The 17,555-nt window shown below is 45.3% G+C and overlaps 1 protein-coding gene across 1 annotated transcript in view; it reads left to right on the forward strand.

Annotated features, from left to right (window-relative positions):
• The window catches only part of VWCE (von Willebrand factor C and EGF domains), a 584,388-nt gene that overhangs the window by 348,572 nt on the left and 218,261 nt on the right, over positions 1 to 17,555 (forward strand). Inside the window, exons 8-9 of the mRNA XM_078681086.1 lie at positions 16,042 to 16,158; positions 16,303 to 16,425. Of these exons, the coding sequence (XP_078537212.1) occupies positions 16,042 to 16,158; positions 16,303 to 16,425 (240 nt within the window). The remainder of the gene's footprint in view (positions 1 to 16,041; positions 16,159 to 16,302; positions 16,426 to 17,555) is intronic.

Genomic DNA, 17,555 nt, shown 5'->3' on the forward strand with positions numbered 1-17,555 from the left:
GCCGATTGCATTGCAAAGGCTTGTTTTCTTTAGCCGTGTTGCACAGTATCAAGGATGCTGTACAGCAATGCCAAAACCCAGTTGCAGAACCAATAGGTCCCAAAGGCAAAACCTATGGGCTTTGCCAATGCTTGTTTTCAATGGTAGTTATAAACATCCTCACACTGCTTCCAATACAGAAATAATACACGTAAGCCATATAATTGAAAAATAAGATGAATTCTTTCATAGAATATCTGTCGTAATGTCAGATTAGTCAGTAGCCTTTATCTCCTTAGGAAATCATTATGTAAAAATTAAACCAATCTTCTTTTCAAAGCTTGATTTCCTGATCCTACATTTCAATCCTCGTGCAGAAGTCTTAATCCCTATTCTGTCCCATCTGTCATTTCATAAAGGGGTATTTGTGTCTGTCTGTTTCTGTCTGTTTGCCTGACTCTTTATCTCTCTCTCTTTCGCTCTCTCACAAAGAAAGTTATAAAATGGGCCAAATTAATTTATTGGCAGTTGGCCCATCCTCTACCCGGGCAATGATGTAAATGACTCTATTGCACTGATGGAGGTGCAGTCAGCCAAATTTCGAAATATCTGTTGGCCCAGCAGACATGTCTAGCGTTGTCAATTTTGCAGGAGGCGTAAGGCAATCGTATAAATTATTTTTAGTTTTCAAAATGTAACTCCCAAAGCATGATTTTCTTTTAGAAACTAAAAAAAGTAATGCCCCCCTCGCCATGGGAGTTTCTCCCATGGTGAGAGAGGCATTGAATACTTTACAGTGCCCCTTACCTTCAAGTTTTTCCTGGCGTGATGGGCATTGAAAAACAGCTATATGTCCCCCTATCTAATTTAGGTGGGCGGACATATAGCCAAACCTCGGATGGTTCTTACTCCATCAAGCCATCAGATAAGTTTGACCACGGCAGATATAGCGTAGTCTCTGCAGTTGTCAAATTACAGTACACCCACATTTAAAATCAGGTGGGTGGACCATAGACTTCATTGGGAGGGAAACGTTGCAACAGAGTCATCTCCTCTAAAATCTAAATCGGGCCCGAAACTCGATTTCAAGTGCAACTCAGTCTAGGCCCTCTAAAAGGAGTTCTGGTACTAAGCAAACAACAGGACAAATTAAACACTGTGTATGCCGATGTGGCATGGAATGCTAACCTGTGGGTATGCCGAAAGTCAGGAATACCACTAGATTCTAAGAAGGATAGCCAAGGGAACTCGGTGACAGTAATATCTCTTGAAAGATATCCAATACCGTATGTTGAGTTGTGGATCCTTTACAGATCAAAGACCCAATTTCAGTGTTGGCAGGAAGGGAACACCATTGCAACAGCAACAGAGTTCCATCACAGCCAACATAGCATGCCAGAGCCATATGTAGGAGGGTTTTAAGTTTGGCTATGGCACAGACTATTACGTCTCCGCCATGGCCGAAAGTCTCCTGTGGCCCTGTGGAGTAAGGGCTGTCGGAGGCTGGCCTGTCATCCCGCCCACCTAATTTCTGTGGGCGAAATGACAGGTCAGTTTTTACTACTCTTGACTGCAAGAACAATCCTGGCAGTAAGGGGCAGTGAAAACAGCGAAATGCTCCCCTCGCCATGGGAGAGGACTCCCATGGTGAGGGGAGGGTTATATTTTTTATTTTGAAAAAGAAAATCTAATTTCTGGATTTTCTCTTTATGAAAACAAAATAAGAAAACTTTTCGGTGTAGGACTGCATCATGCTGACGCAGCCAAGCACCAAACAGTGAAATGCATTGCCAGGAACTACCTTGACCGAGATTTCTGCCAATGCATAATAAATAACCGTCATCTTGGTAATCATTTATAAATTTGATGGGCGGTCCTACCTAGGGGATGGAGTCCTTTCTCATGGTGGAACAATGGGCCTTCCACCAAATTATAAATCAGCCCCCAAGTGTGCATGTGGCTATTAATCAATGGTATATGAGCCATTTACCACTGTCTGTGGTCTGGATGAGTTTAGTCTTCCAACATGGATCACAATATATGCTCCTCGGAGGAGCTGCAGCTTCCATACACAGATTGCAATCAACTGAAAAAGACATGTTTCACACCAATGTGTGGAGCAGAGACATTTGAATGCATATGCAAAATGGACATTTGCTCAGGGCCCCCACCGAGCAAGGGCCCCTCTGGGTAATCAAACTTTCTGTTCGAGGCATGTGGGCTGCTGAATTCATATCTGTGCATAGATCGCCGCCTAGTATTGGGTCCGGATGATTGCACTTTGTTGTCTTGGAAGAGTCTTCGAAGTATCACGAGATAGGTGGCTCCTCCCTTGGACTACAGTGCGCATGGGCATCTTCTCCATCCTCAGATTGTTTTTTTCCGCCATTGGGTTCGGATGCTAACTCCTATTCTCCAACTTCGGAATCGAGAAAAAAACTTTTCTAAGGCCAAAAGGCCTTCGACTTCGACGATATTGTTCTTGCTCGGTACCTCTCCACTCGATTCACCTTTCCATCTCGAATCGGTCATCGACGTGGGCCGTTGGGCCTTTTCGACGCCCCGTGAGCCTACCGTTGATGGAAAGGAGCCCGTTCAAAAGGTGCCCACAATGCCACTCCAAGTTCCCACATACTGACAAACACTCAGTATGCAACAAGTGCCTTTCCCCAGGCCATAGGGAAGAAACCTGCCCAGCCTGCGCCCAGTTCCGATCGAAGAAAACAATTTGGATCCGACGGGCCGCCAGGCAAGAAATGCAGCGACAGGCACCGGAACGTGACAACATCTTCAATGATGACCAGGATCTACCGGACGCTCCAGACTCGGACCTAGAGATCGTCACCGTCGAGGACTACTCTGACTCCGATGACGAGATCCCACCGGGGCAAATCGAGAGTACACAGCCCCCGACACCAATCAGCCCATTATGAAAGGCTCCGGTCGAGGCATCGCCAAAAGACCTTAGCCAAGATCCTAAAAAAGTTTTGCCAGCCCCGCCATCCGTCTCGGCTCCGAAATCAAAACCAAAACCGAAACCTTCTGAGACCCCCGGGCCAAGCACCATCACCCCAAAGAAGGTTCCAGAGCCAAAAAAGGTCGTCAACCCGAAGGGCGTCGAACCGAAAAAGGCCGTACAGCCCAAGAGCGTCGAGCCAAAAAAGACTGTCGACCACAAAAAGGCCGCTCAGCCAAAAACTGTCGAGCCCAAGAAAATAGTAGAACCGAACAAGGGCACACAGCCAAGGGGCGCCGAACCAAAGAAAGTCGCCGACCCGAACAAGCCTACGGCTCCAAAAACCGTCGACCCGACAAAGGTCGCCGACAAGAAGGGTGCCGTACCAAAGCCCATAGCACGGCCGGAAAAACCTGCCGACCCACAGGCAAGTGCTCTGAAGACACCAGTCGATCCGAAAAAGAACATCACCTCGGAAAAGGACACTCAACCCAAAAAACCTACGGAACACAAAAAACGTGTCGATCCAAAGGTACCAGTCGACCCAAAATCCCTTGTCGACCCGAAAAAAGGGCCCGAACCAAAGAAAACACCAAAAGTCGTCGACAAACACTGTGTTACCGACCCAAAAAAGTCAAACACCCAACCTAGGACTGTAGAGGAAGAACTCTTCCACCCAGATCCATCAGACGACCAAGCAAAAATATATATAAATTCAGACACTGGTAAAGTTACCATACTGCACAGGAAAAATAGGCCATTGGACACTGGCCCTCATTCCCCTATTCCATTGAAAAAAAAGGACTTTGGGACTTCTCCCTCTAGACCCTTCATTCCTTTTCAGCCTATCATGCCTACCACACCTTTTGTTCCTTACTCTCCTTACTCTCCTTCTCACCATGGGGACACTGAGGGTAACATAGGGGACGAGCCACAGCCTCAATATGACTACCCACAAAATCCTCAACCACAAGAGGAACCATGGGAGGAGCCAACAGACCCTTACAACACCCATCCCATCCCTGATGTACCTTCTTATCCAACCAAGCCGTCACCTACTGATGACACCATAGTCTTCAATCAACTCATAGACAGGGCAGCTCAATACCACAATGTAGACATGCATAATGACCCTGTCGAAGAAGACTTCTTATTTGACACCTTCCCTACTTCAGAAAAAAGTGTCAGAACACTCCCCATGTTAAAGGGAGTTCTAAAGAATGCACCTGACATATTTAAAGATACAGCCAGGGCACGGGTAATCAATCCCAGAATAGAGAAGTATAGGGCAGCTCCTACAGACCCTACTTACATCAGAGGGCAGTTACCTCTAGACTCATTAGTAGTGGCTAATGCACGTAAAATGGCCAACTCCCAAACAACAGGGGAAGCGCCTCCCCCTGATAAAGAATCAAAAATACTAGAGGCATCAGGCAAAAGGGTAGCAGCACATGGAGGATCGCTAATACACAAGCCCTACTAGCACGTTACGACAGGGTGCATTATGATCAGCTAGAAAGCCTAATGCAACACCTACCCGAGCCTTTCAAGGCACAAGCGGAGGGCCTCATACAAAAGGGAAAATTCATAACAAACGCCTCCATCAAATGCGCGCTTGACGCAGCAGACACCGCAGCTAGATCAATTAACACTAGCGTCTTAATACGCAGACCAGCATGGCTGCGTATTTCAGGTTTTAAGAATGAGGTGCAGTCCACCATTCTTAACCAACCAGTCAATCAGGACTTTCTATTTGGCCCTGCTGTCGACACCATTTCGAATAAAATGAAAAAAGATACAGAAACCGCAAAATCAATGGGGGCATTACAATTTCAGCAACACAGAGGCTCCTTTCGACGGTCCTCATACAGAGCAACTACACGGGGAAATACCTCGCAAACATCTGCCTCATACAAAAGTAACACACAAGGTTCCTTCAACAAGAACACAAACAGAGGAGGTTATAGGGGCAACAATAATAAGGGAAGAGGACGTGGAGGCAATAACACCAGAGCCTCCACTGCCACAAAACAGTGACTGTATTACGATACCTCCAGACCACCTAACACCAGTCGGAGGCAGACTCCAACAGTTCCTACCTGCCTGGCACGCAATTACCATGGACAGGTGGGTGAGAGAAATTATCCAGTCTGGTTATTGCCTAGAACTGACTTCTACACCACCAAACATATGTCCACGGAACACATCACCCTGCTCCAACAAGAGGTGAAATGCATGCTTGAAAAGGGGGCCATAGAGCCAGTCCCTTTCCACCAGCACGGGACAGGAGTATACTCCCTATACTTCCTTATTCCAAAAAAGGACGGTTCCCTCAGACCAATATTGGACCTCAGACCACTAAATCAATATATTCTATCGGAGCACTTCCATATGATCACACTACAGCAAGTGCTCCCGTTGCTACAACAAGGAGATTTCCTAGCAACACTAGCCCTCAAAGATGCGTACTTTCACATACCCATCCCTCCAGCCCACAGAAACTATCTCAGGTTCACAATAGAAGGTCAACACTACCAATTCAAGGTTTTGCCCTTCGGGGTTACCACGGCTCCAAGAGTGATTACAAAATGTTTAGCGACAGTTGCAGCACATCTCAGAAGGCAACACATCCATGTGTACCCTTATCTGTACGATTGGCTCATACAAGCAAAATCGTACCAACAATGTGCAAAACACACGTCTCAAACACTTCAATTGCTACACAGCCTAGGGTTTTCCATCAACTACCCAAAATCGCATCTGCAACCATCCCACACACAGCAATACCTGGGAGCCACTATAAATACCTCAGTGGCAAAGGCATATCCAAACTCCGCAAGGATAGCCAGCATGCAGATACTCATTCGTAAATTCCTGCCACAACACTCTCTGCCAGCTCGAATCTTTATGCAACTCATAGGCATGATGTCCTCTTGCATATTCATTGCCCCCCATGCCAGACTCCAAATGCGCCCATTACAAGAATGCCTAGCACGGCAATGGAACCAGGCTCGTGGACAACTAAAAGACCTAATGTTGGTAGACAGTCGCGCTCACAACTCTCTGCAGTGGTGGAACCCACAAAACCTTTCCAAGGGGCGACTGTTCCAAGAGCCAGTTCCACAACTAGTACTAACAGCGGACGCATCACTGACAGACTGGGGAGCCCATCTCCTTCAATACACAGTACAAGGGCTCTGGACCAACAAACAGAAAAATCGGCATATCAACCAACTAGAGTTGCTAGCGATATTCCTAGCCCTGAAAGCATTTCAAAAATACTTGTACAGCAAGACGGTGTTGATCCGAATGGACAACATGACCGCAATGTACTATATCCAGAAACAGGGAGGAACGCACTCTCCACAGCTGTCCCATCTGGCACAGAGCATATGGAAGTGGGCAATTCCCAAGAACATTTTTCTCCTAGCAGAACACCTTCCAGGGAAGGACATTCAGATTGCCGACCTGCTCAGCAGGCACAGCCAACAAATACACGAATGGGAGATTCACCCCCAAGTTGTCCAGCCATTCTTCAAAAAGTGGGGTCACCCAGAAATAGACCTGTTTGCCACAAAAGAAAACTCCAAATGCCAGTACTTTGCCGCCAGGTTCCCACATCCGTTGTCACAGGGCAATGTGATATGGATGAACTGGTCAGGCAGATTTCCGTACGCTTTTCCCCCAGCACCGCTGATCCCGCTGGTGGCACGCAAACTGCGGCAACACTCACTCACAATAATCCTAGTTGCTCCCACATGGACGAGACAACCATGGTACACAACGTTCTTAGAACTGTGAGTAGTTCCTTATCAAATACTGTGCCTTGCTCCCCATCTTCTAACGCAGAACCATGGAGAAATAAACCACCCAGATCCCAATCAGATGAACCTAGCGATCTGGCTCCTGAGGTCTCAGAGTTCGGATACCTTAACTTGCCCCCAGACTGCATGAACATCATTAAGGAGGCCAGACGACCAACCACACGAGCGTGCTATGCAGCTAAATGGAAGAGATTTGTTATTTACTGCAACAATAACCTAATCAACCCATTAGACGCTTCCATACAAAACATTATATGTTATCTGCTGCATTTTCAAAGATGTAACTTAGCATACTCTTCTATACGGCTACACTTTGCTCCTATAGCAGCATACCTTCAAAACAGGCAACACTTTTCTCTGTTTAGAGTACCAGCAATCAAAGCCTTCATGGAGGGTTTAAAAAGGGTGATCCCTCCCAGACACCCCCCTTCCCCAGTCTGGAATCTAAATATAGTGCTTACCAGACTCATGGGACCTCCTTTCGAACCTCTACACTCATGCGAACTACAATTCTTAACGTGGAAGGTTGCATTCCTAGTTGCCATTACCTCACTCAGAAGAGTGAGCGAATTACAAGCACTAACAATTCAAGAACCTTTCATGCAGGTACATGCCAACAGGGTGGTTCTTAGAACCAACCCCAAATTCATGCCTAAAGTTGTATCCAATTTCCATATCAATCAATCAATTGAACTGCCAGTATTCTTTCAAAATCCACAGTCAGTAGCCGAAAGAGCCCTAAGCACACTAGACGTAAAGAGAGCTCTACTCTATTATGTGGACAGAACTAAATAATTTAGAAAGACAAAACAACTATTTGTTGCTTTTGCACCACAACACAAGGGGAATCCTATTTCAAAGTCAGGAATTGCCAGATGGATAGTTAAATGCATGCAAATATGTTATCAAAAGGCAAAACGCACTTTAACCGTCCCCCCAAGAGCACACTCTACAAGGAAAATGGGGGCATCCATGGCTTTCCTAGGAAATATTCCCCTTGAAGACATCTGTAAGGCAGCCACATGGACCACCATACACACTTTCACAAAACACTACTGTGTAGACGTGCAAGCAAAACAGCAAGCTGCTGTAGGCCAGGCTGTCCTCAAAACTCTTTTTCAAACTGCTGCAGCTGGCACAGGTAATCAACGCTAGAGGAGATACTGCTATACAGTCTATGCACAGATATGAATTCAGCAGCCCACATGCCTCGAACGGAATATGCTACTTACCAGTATGCATCTGCTCTTGTCATGTAGGGCTGCTGACATTCATATCGCCCGCCCTCCTCCCCAGTGCCTGTCGCAGCTGCAGCATTATCTTTGGCATGGCCATCTCTTACTTTACTATCTCCATCTCTGCCACAATGGCGAAAAACAATCTGAGGATGTAGAAGATGCCAATGTGCTCTGTAGTCCAAGGGAGGAGTCACCTATCTCGTGATACTTCGAAGACTCTTCCAAGACAACAAAGTGCAATCATCCGGACCCAACACTAGGCGGCGATCTATGCACAGATATGAATGCCAGCAGCCCTACCTGCCAAGAACAGATGCATACTGGTAAGTAGCATATTCCTTCTATTTGGCCTCTGTCTCTGCCTACCATTATCTCTCACCCTGTCTCTCTAAACCTATTCATCTTAAGGTTTTTGGTGTCCTCTGGCAGACATAGTTCAACTTTTTGTGTGACCTTGTTAAAATGTAATGTATAATTTAGTATTGTTTGGCAACATGTGGTCTTGAAATACATAATACAATTCAAATTTGTTCTGTACATGGGCCCTCAAAGTATGTTTTGCTCAGGCACCTAAATACTTAAAATCACACTGCTGTGGAGGGGTATTATATTAGTATCTGGTTCTTGGACCTGCAATCGACAGTTTTAGGCATGTCATTGCATTAGTTGGGGCTTTGCACTGCACAAACATTGATGCTTGGTACTTAAAAGCCACTTATGTCTTGCCGTCATAGGATCAGTGTTGACTGGCATCTATGTGAAAGGGGTGAAAGGGCGGTATGAGTGCAAAATATGAAAAAAAATAAAAAACTCACCTAACATGACCTCCTTGCTCCAGACCTCTTCATCCAGGAACTGGATTCTTGAACTCCCTTCTCTAGTCCTCCTGCTGCTCACATGCATCATGTAAGCAGTGCCCAGATTGGAGGGAGTCGGAGCAGCCTCAGTCGATGCTCCACATCGCACTTGAGGCTTGCACTTACTCTCAACCCAGCTGTCTTAAGACAGCTGTGTTGATAGTTTTAAAATGTGCATGTGTGGCTGGCTGTCACAAGATGGTCGGCCAAAAAGACATGGGGACTTTAATCAATCAATCAATCAGGGGTTTGTAAGCGTACTACTCACCCATGAGGGTCTCAAGGCACCGGGGGTGGGGGGAGGTGATAAACTTCTCCACTCAGTCGAAGGGCCAGGTGTAGGATCAGCGTCAGCACAGGAATGATGAGTCCAGGAGGCTGTTGTAGTGTTGAAGTCGTTTTTATTAAGACTAGGGTAATGGAGACCCCATCCAGCACCAAACAAAGCAACTGTCAACTGACAATACAAATGTCCCTAGACAACACCCAGGTTCTATGTTCTAGAGCGAACACCAGGCAACTAGGAGCAGCACTCCACATTAGAACACAGAACCAAGACACTACACCACCTTACCCTAAATACTTAACATAAAGTGAAGGACAAAGAAAACTGAAAACTAAACAATGAAAAAATGACCAAACCAAAGAATTTAACAGTAAGACATATCATTTAAATATAATCTTGCAATGTAACAGGACGTCTAATTCATCTGCGAGGCCTTGAGACCTCCTCTTGCGAAGTGAAATCAGAAGTAACATTTGAAGATCCAATAATATCAGTGGACCGACATCTGGCCACTCTGTTTAAATTCCACACCCTGTGATCGCTGGTCTTAATGGCATTCTTAAAAACCTTGATAACCTTGAATAGTCTGCTAAACTTTGAATTTCCTTTACCCAAGAAAGGACTTTTGATCTTAACCCAATCACCCACAGAAACTCTAGTTTTTTTGACAGCTTTGCGCTCATCAAACAATCTCTTACTTTTTTCCATGGCAACACGTTCTCTTTCTCTCCGACCATCCACACCTCGAACATCACCATCAACAACTGACCTTTTTGCAACAACCCACGTCAAACCTTTGTGTTCGCCTCCTTTTTTTTAACAAACTAAAAGGAGTTACTCCTGTAGAAGAATGCAGAGTAAACCTATATTCTCTCACTTCTTCCTCATGGCCCCCTCCCAGTTCACACCAGTCACAATGGCTTGCTGCAAGGTCTCCTTTAACACTTTCACAAACCTTTCCACAACACCATTGCTTTCGGGACGGTAAAGAGCCGCCTTCTTGTGTCTGATTCCCCTGCAACATAAAAACACCAACAATCCTCGAGGTAAATTGAACAAGATTGTCCCAGAGCACTGAAATTGGACAACCCTCTCTCTCAAAAAGTTCCTCCACAAAATCAATAACCACAGTGGACTCCACATAATTGGCAAGTTTAATCTCTGGCCACCGCAAATACATATCCATGCAAACTAAGACATACCGATCGCATGTATTTAGCTTTACAGGACCTAAAATATCAATGGCGATGTCTGACCAAAGCTCCTTGGACTGTTCCCTCAGTACCATCGGTTGAGTTCTGCACTTTAAGACCTTAGCGCTGCATGTACACTCAACACAATTCCTAACCTCCCTCTCTACATAAACATCCATGGCAGGCCACCAATAAGCTTTCCTAATTCTCTCTTTTGTTTTGACTATTCCCATATGACTGGCATGGGCGCTTTTAAGAAACCGTTCCCATAGAGCAAGAGGAGGAACCAACTTACTGCCCCTCAAGAGGATACCATCAACAACAGCTAATTCCTCTTTGACTTGCCAGAATGCCTTAAGGTCCGGACAACAACTCTTCTCCTCACACCACACATCCAATACCATTGCCACTACCTTTTGCAAAACATCATCTTACGCTAAAAACTCTCTCCATTCCACTTCAGAAACAATGCCATCACTAACCATGCACCCATCAACATCATCCTTGAGTTCTTCTCCTCCAAACCACTCACTCTCTTCAGCCACCTCATCATGGACATCACCCAACCTCAATAAACAGTCAGACAGAGTGTTACTGGCCCCAGGAACATAAGAAACTACAAAGCTAAATTCTTGCAACGCTACAACCCACTTCCGTATGCGGTGGGAAACCAAATCAATTACTTTCTTGCTAAACACCTCCCTCAGCGGTTTATGGTCTGTTAATACCTCAAACTTGCTTCACCAAAGAAACTTCTGCAATTTATGGATGGCCCAAAAGATGGCAAGAGCTCCCCTCTCAACCCCCGAATAGTTGCACTTTGCACCCCTCAAAGGTCTAGATAAAAACAAAATAACATTCTCCTCCCCTCCAGAGTTCTGGAGAAGAACTGCATCTAAGCCCTTGGAACTGGCATCAGTCATTAGATAAGAATCTTTCTTAGGGTCAAAACTACTGAATCAGGCGCTTTGCTCAAACAGGCTTTCAAATTCTCAAATTCATCTACACACACTTTAGACCATGCAAACTCGCATCCCTTCTTCAGGAGTCCCTTTAGTGACAAGTAACACCAGCAAAGTTTGGGACAAACTTATGGTAAAATTCAGTCATTCCCAAGAACTTGACAAGCTCATCCATATTCTGGGGCACTCTAAGCTTGAAAATCGTACTAACTAAAGCAGGCTTGGGTTTAATGCCACTTGCTGACACAAAATGTCCTAAGTACTCAATCTCTGCTACATCAAAACGGCATTTGTCAGCTCTCAGTGTTAAGCCAGCATCACAAAATTTCTTCAAGACCACTCTCAACTTACAGCTTTTCAGAATTAACTCCAAACACAAGAACGTCATCCTGATACACCTTTACACCATCCACACCTTTCAAGTTACGCTCCATAACTCTCTGAAATACTGAAGCAGCAGAGATGAGACTGAAAGGCATCCTAAAAAGTTTGAAGGTACCGAACAACGTCACAAAAGCGGTGAGATCGTGGGAGGTAGAGTGCAACCTCACCTGGTGATACGCCAAGAATAAATTGAGAGAAGAAAAATGCTTTACACCCCCAAGAGAGCATAACAATTCACTGATGTTCGGCAATGGATAGTGATCCACCACCACTGCCTTGTTGAGCTCCCTCAAGTCCACACAAAGCCTGACCTCCCCATTGGCCTTGCGAGCTATAGCAATCGGAGGAAGCCATTCCATGGCTTCGACTTTTTGTATTATGCCATTGGCAATCAACTTGTCCAATTCAACCTTCGTGCTCTCCTTCACAACAAGTGGCACACCCCTTACTCTCACTACCTTTAGTATTGCACCAGGCTTGATCTTGATGAAATGCATATAATTTTTGAGACACCCCAGTTTGCTGTCAAATACCTCAGGAAATTCCTTGCCCCAGAGTTTCTATCCATCATTTACTTGATTGACAGCAGGCACCTCTTTTAAACACACAGATGGACTCTCATTTGGATCCAGGAACACCCGTAAATCACGCTGATGAAACCAGCTTATGAGGGAATCACTCTTCATGGACACATGCTCTTTTCCTGGGATGATCCTTCCCTTAAAATCGATCTTGCCCCATAAATAGCCAAGGTGGTCAACAATTTCTCCTCCATACCCCCCTCAGTTTTATATCTGGCCTTTCAACTTGACCTTCTTAACCACATATTGCTCAAAGGCAGACCTGGGAATTAAAGTCACCTTGGCTCCAGAATCAAAGAGCATCTTTATTGGTGCATCATAAACCAGCACCACCTCCATTGGGCCATCACCACTACATTCTTTGACCTGACAAATGTTGACTTCCTCAAGTTCACCTTCACTTTCATATAGATCCACTTCCCTAACTTTCTTTTGATCTTTACCGGAGTTACAACATTTTGTAATTTACCCTTGCGCCCACAGTTGCTGCACGTAACCTTCCAGCCAGTACACCCCTTAAAGTTTGCCATGTGGTCAGTGTTACCACATCTGAAACATTTTCCTGGGAAAGTTTTGGAGAAAGACCTGTTCTCTGCCTTTGTGGACGTTTTATTTTCTACTTTTGCAGGGGTTTTATTCTTGACAACCCTTTCTTCATCTACTTTCAATACACTACCCTCAGTCGTACTCTGGGGTGTAATCTTGCGAATCATTTCCACACAGGCCTTAGAATGTTCAAGAGTTTTTGCTATAGTGAGCACCTCTTGTAATGCCAAAGACTGTCCCTGGCTTTATCAATGCTGCAACCCAACATTAGTTGGTCCCTGAGACATTCCTCCAATGAAGCCCTAAAGTTGCACGTTGAAGCCAATTTGCGCAAGTCAGTAATATATTGTTCCACAGACTCGTCTCGTCTTGCATCCTCCTACAAAAGTGATACCTCTCAAGAACCATGCTCACCTTTGTCAAATAGTGCAAGTCTAATTTCTTTATGCAGACTTCAAACTTGTTTAAACCTGTAGCATCACTATCCGAGAGTTCAGGAAGATGCTCAAATACTTCTTGTCCCTCAGAACCTAAACAGTGCATTGAAAGGGACGTTTTCCTCTCGGCACTGAGTGATGTTCCACACACTCTTGCCTAGTGAGTAAAAACTTTCTTCCATTTAACCCAGGCTAAGACTGGTTCACCTGGTGACGATAGAAAAAAAGGAGGAGCAGGCATATTCTGCATTATTAAAACCTAAATAGAGAAACTAACACCCTATTGAAGCAGCATACAATATGAACTCCAGGATACACAAAAATCGATAAGCTGTGTGTATCAGCGCAGTGCAAGATGAGTGCCAGAGAACTTGCCTAATAAGTGGAAATGAGCACAGGGTGAATAAACTGATGGTGATGAATTAGCAGGTAGACGAAGCTGTGCACATCAGCCCACACAATGACACACAGGTCTTGAGTGTCTTCCTGAAGACGTTCAGGGACGGGTCGCGTCTGATGTCAATCGGGAGCTCGTTACAGGTCTTGACTGTGATGTAGGAGAAGATTCTTCCCCCTGTTCTGGCTCGGTGGATGCACGGGGTTTTGGTGAGGGCGGAATTGGTGGATCAGAGGCTTCTTTGGGAACGTGGAATGTGTTTCTCTCGTTGAGGTATTGGGGTCCAGTGTTGTGGAGGCATTTGTATGCATGGGTGAGAATCTTGAAGGTAACTCTCTTTTCGACATGGAGCCAGTGGAGGTTATGCAGGTGTTGGGTGATGTGTTCATGTCGAGTGATGCTGAGGACGAGTCTGGCTGCAGTGTTCTGTATGGTCTGGAGTTGTGGAGCAGAGATTTGTTGATTCCGGCATAGAGGGTGTTTCCGAAGTCCAGCCTGCTGGTTATGAGTACGTGGATGACGGCCTTCCTTGTGTTCCTACAGTGCATTAGACATACAAACTCCTCCCTGCTGCTTTCAGCAGGAGCCCCGCCCACACCCTGACACTCGGCTCAGGAAGGGGGATGAAAAAAATGGTAATGAACTATCATTTTATTTTAATCTCTGGAGCTTTGGGGAGAATTTAAATGGGGGGACGCTCCTTTGCTCCAACGAAGGAGCCGCCCATGCATAGGATGCACCAGTTCCCGTCACCCTATCTTGTAGCTATCATTAGAAGAATGTTTGCATAAAAATATGTAGGATTTACCACTGTTTCTTGTTGTAAATAGGTGTCTAAAGAACAATTCTGTCTGTGCTGTGGTACACTATTTAATTATGGCCAGAGAGTCACCGATGTCCCAGGAATGTGAATACTTACCATTACCCAAACTCCATGACACAACAATGCAACAAGCCCATTTTTAATTTCTTTGGGATAGGGGTCGTAAGACCCCCTGGCCGTATTTATTATCACTTTGCACTAGATAAAAAACACAATTTATAACTTTTTACACAGTAACCACATTATTTATATTTTCAGCTGATAATTGTGACCTAGCCTTAACAGAGACTCTAGTACATGGGACTCACCTAACCATAACTAGTCTGTTCCTGTGTAACCAACAACAACTATTCTGAAACCGTTCCGAGTGAGACCAAGACTGGCCCTGCTCCTTCTTTTACCCCTTCAGGGCCTTCCTTTTGGGAAGAGTCCACTTTCCCTCTCCCCTCCCTACAGGGAGGTCTCCAATATCTGCAAATTCTTGTGCAGGGGGCCCAGCTGCCCTTACGATACCTACATCGGGCACCCACTACACCCAGGTTAGTGTCCCCCAAGGGCCAGCGCTAGCTTGTGCCCAAATGCACCTGTGTGGATGGTTGATAGGTAAAGGACCCCGTCAGCGACCTCCCAAAAACCCTCCGTGCCCCTACCACCTCCTTCCGACCTGCTGGCAGCACCCCTTGAAGGGTCCATGGATGCAGATGTTAAATTTGGTAAAACAGGATGCCCTAAAGGGCCCTAAGTGCACCCCCAAACTTGACTACACCCGCCACAGGCCAGCATAGTTCATCGACTATCTGGCCCCCCTCTGACCGAAATTGCATGCTGGCCTAGCCAGCAGATTTTCCAAAAACATTACGGTACCTTCTTTAGGCAGGTGCACTCCATCTTGTAATAAAAAACGTCCCCCCTTGTTGCACCAATGAGGTATGGCTGACAACCGATCTGTCCTGAACAAGTTACCCAGTTTCCTGTTCAACCTTTTTACAGAATCATTAATGGCTCCTACCGACTTACCACCTCTCCTCTTCAACCTCGGGACAATATTGGACTTCACAATTGTGGCCTCCGGCAATTTCTTTACCAACCAACACATTTCAAGCTCCCTGGCCAGGGGGTCCCGGAGAGGCAATGCAAGAGGAGGGGGGCCCACAACCTTCGGGCACAGCTCATGTGCGATGAGGCATACGGCAGAAAGGTGGGGGTGACCGTGCCTTGCCGCTTAAATAGGGGCGGGTTCAACATTAGCCACCACAAAGCACTTTAGTTCTTCCAGGGCAGTGGGACCGTTAACCAACACAACGCCATCAGCAGCCGGAAGGATGGGGAGACTATGCCAAGCTGTTTGCCAGAGCTGGTTTTGGCTCCTGGTGTCTTGGATTCTTCATTTCCCATGCTTGTGTTTTTTCTTTTGTCCATAAATGTTTACAATAAAACCATTTAATAAAAAACATTTCGTGTGAGTTTGTCTGGACCCCCTCCACCTCTCTTTGTACCTGCACAACTAGTAATTCTTGGTCAACCTATATTAAGAGTGTCTGTTTGGCTTCTACTGACTTGATTCTTTTGTTCTCACAGATATTAATGAGTGTGAAACAGCTTCTTGCGAAGGCATTTGTCTCAACACAGATGGAGGATTTGTGTGTGAATGCAGATCTGGAATGCAGCTTTCCACTGATAGGCAGAGCTGTGTCGGTGAGTCCTACAATTGCTGAAAGCACAGAGATGCCCGTATGGGATATTGTGAAATAATTGTAGTAGTGTATGGAACAGGACAGAAGATTCCTTGTTTTGAATTGGTTGTATGGATTTCCGGATAACAGCACTTTTTCATTTCAGACATTGATGAGTGCTCAGCAAAGAGAGCCCCCTGTCAGCAGAAGTGCAGGAACAGCTATGGCAGCTATAAGTGCATCTGCAGCACTGGATTCACCCTACATGGCAATGGACACTCCTGCATAGGTGAGGAGGAACTACCTGGTTGAAGTCAGGAGAACAATAAGTATGGAACTGGTGAATAAAGGAATAGTGAAACCCCCTCAGACTCTCGTGGACCTCTCAGAAACCTATGCCCTCTTGCCATTTTCAGTCGGGTTCTGTATAAATGCCTTTCAGAGTCACAGGGGCAAGTGTATCGCATTTCTCCATGTCCCCAAGACAAACCTTTTTGTGTGATCTTGTAATTTGGATCTGAGTGATGACATCCCAACACTATGTTCAGATGATGTCACCACAGTCTTCCTCCTCCTCTTCCTTATTTAGCTTGTGTTTGACAGTAAACAAACTTTGGCAACAAACAAACTTTTGGCAACAAACTCCCATTTTAAGAGTTTGTTTATTTTCTAAATAAATAAAGATGCACAGCGGGTGCTTTAATCATGGGACCTGCTTGGCAAACCAGCAGTGCTGGCAGCCCTCTTCACAGCACAGAGGTGCTTGCCAGGCAGACTGTGATCTCCAAATAGGGCAAAAAGGCCATCAGCAAAGGTGGTGGAGATTATAGTCTCCACCTCCTCATAGACCGAAGAACGGTCTGTCATGGTCAAAATAGCCCCAGTACTTTCATAAACACTGCTCATTTTCGCCAAACAGCAAGGTACTGCCTTTGCCCAATAAACACGGATACCATTTCTCCCCTTCAGTTCAACTCCTCAATACCATCCTTTAATCTTCAACATAAGAGAGTGGCCCAATTGTGCCCATGCAACCATTTATCTGTCAGGAAACTGAAGGTTCACTAAACACGCAACTAATTTTACATGTGTTTTCAACAATTTGCTATAATTTATCAACACAATGTGATCACCTTCTTTCTATTCCATTTTGTTTATATAATTTATTTTACAGATGGCTTGGGGATGCCTAATTCAAACCCAGATTTGGAGATGTATTTACTAAATTTGTGTTAGGGCGCTTATGCCATGAAACACAACACAAATATTAGCATCTGTTTATTTCATTATAAAAGCCTTTCGATACAGTGCAACATTGTGTTGCGCTGTGCAAACTCCAGAGCAAATGTTAGTGAATAGATCCCATTTTATCTATGCATTTTGTTAAGTTTAAACCTCAGGTTTTATGTAAAATGAAAA

This window comes from Lissotriton helveticus, chromosome 3_1 (genome assembly GCF_964261635.1).
Source record: "Lissotriton helveticus chromosome 3_1, aLisHel1.1, whole genome shotgun sequence".
NCBI classification, from domain to species: domain Eukaryota; kingdom Metazoa; phylum Chordata; class Amphibia; order Caudata; family Salamandridae; genus Lissotriton; species Lissotriton helveticus.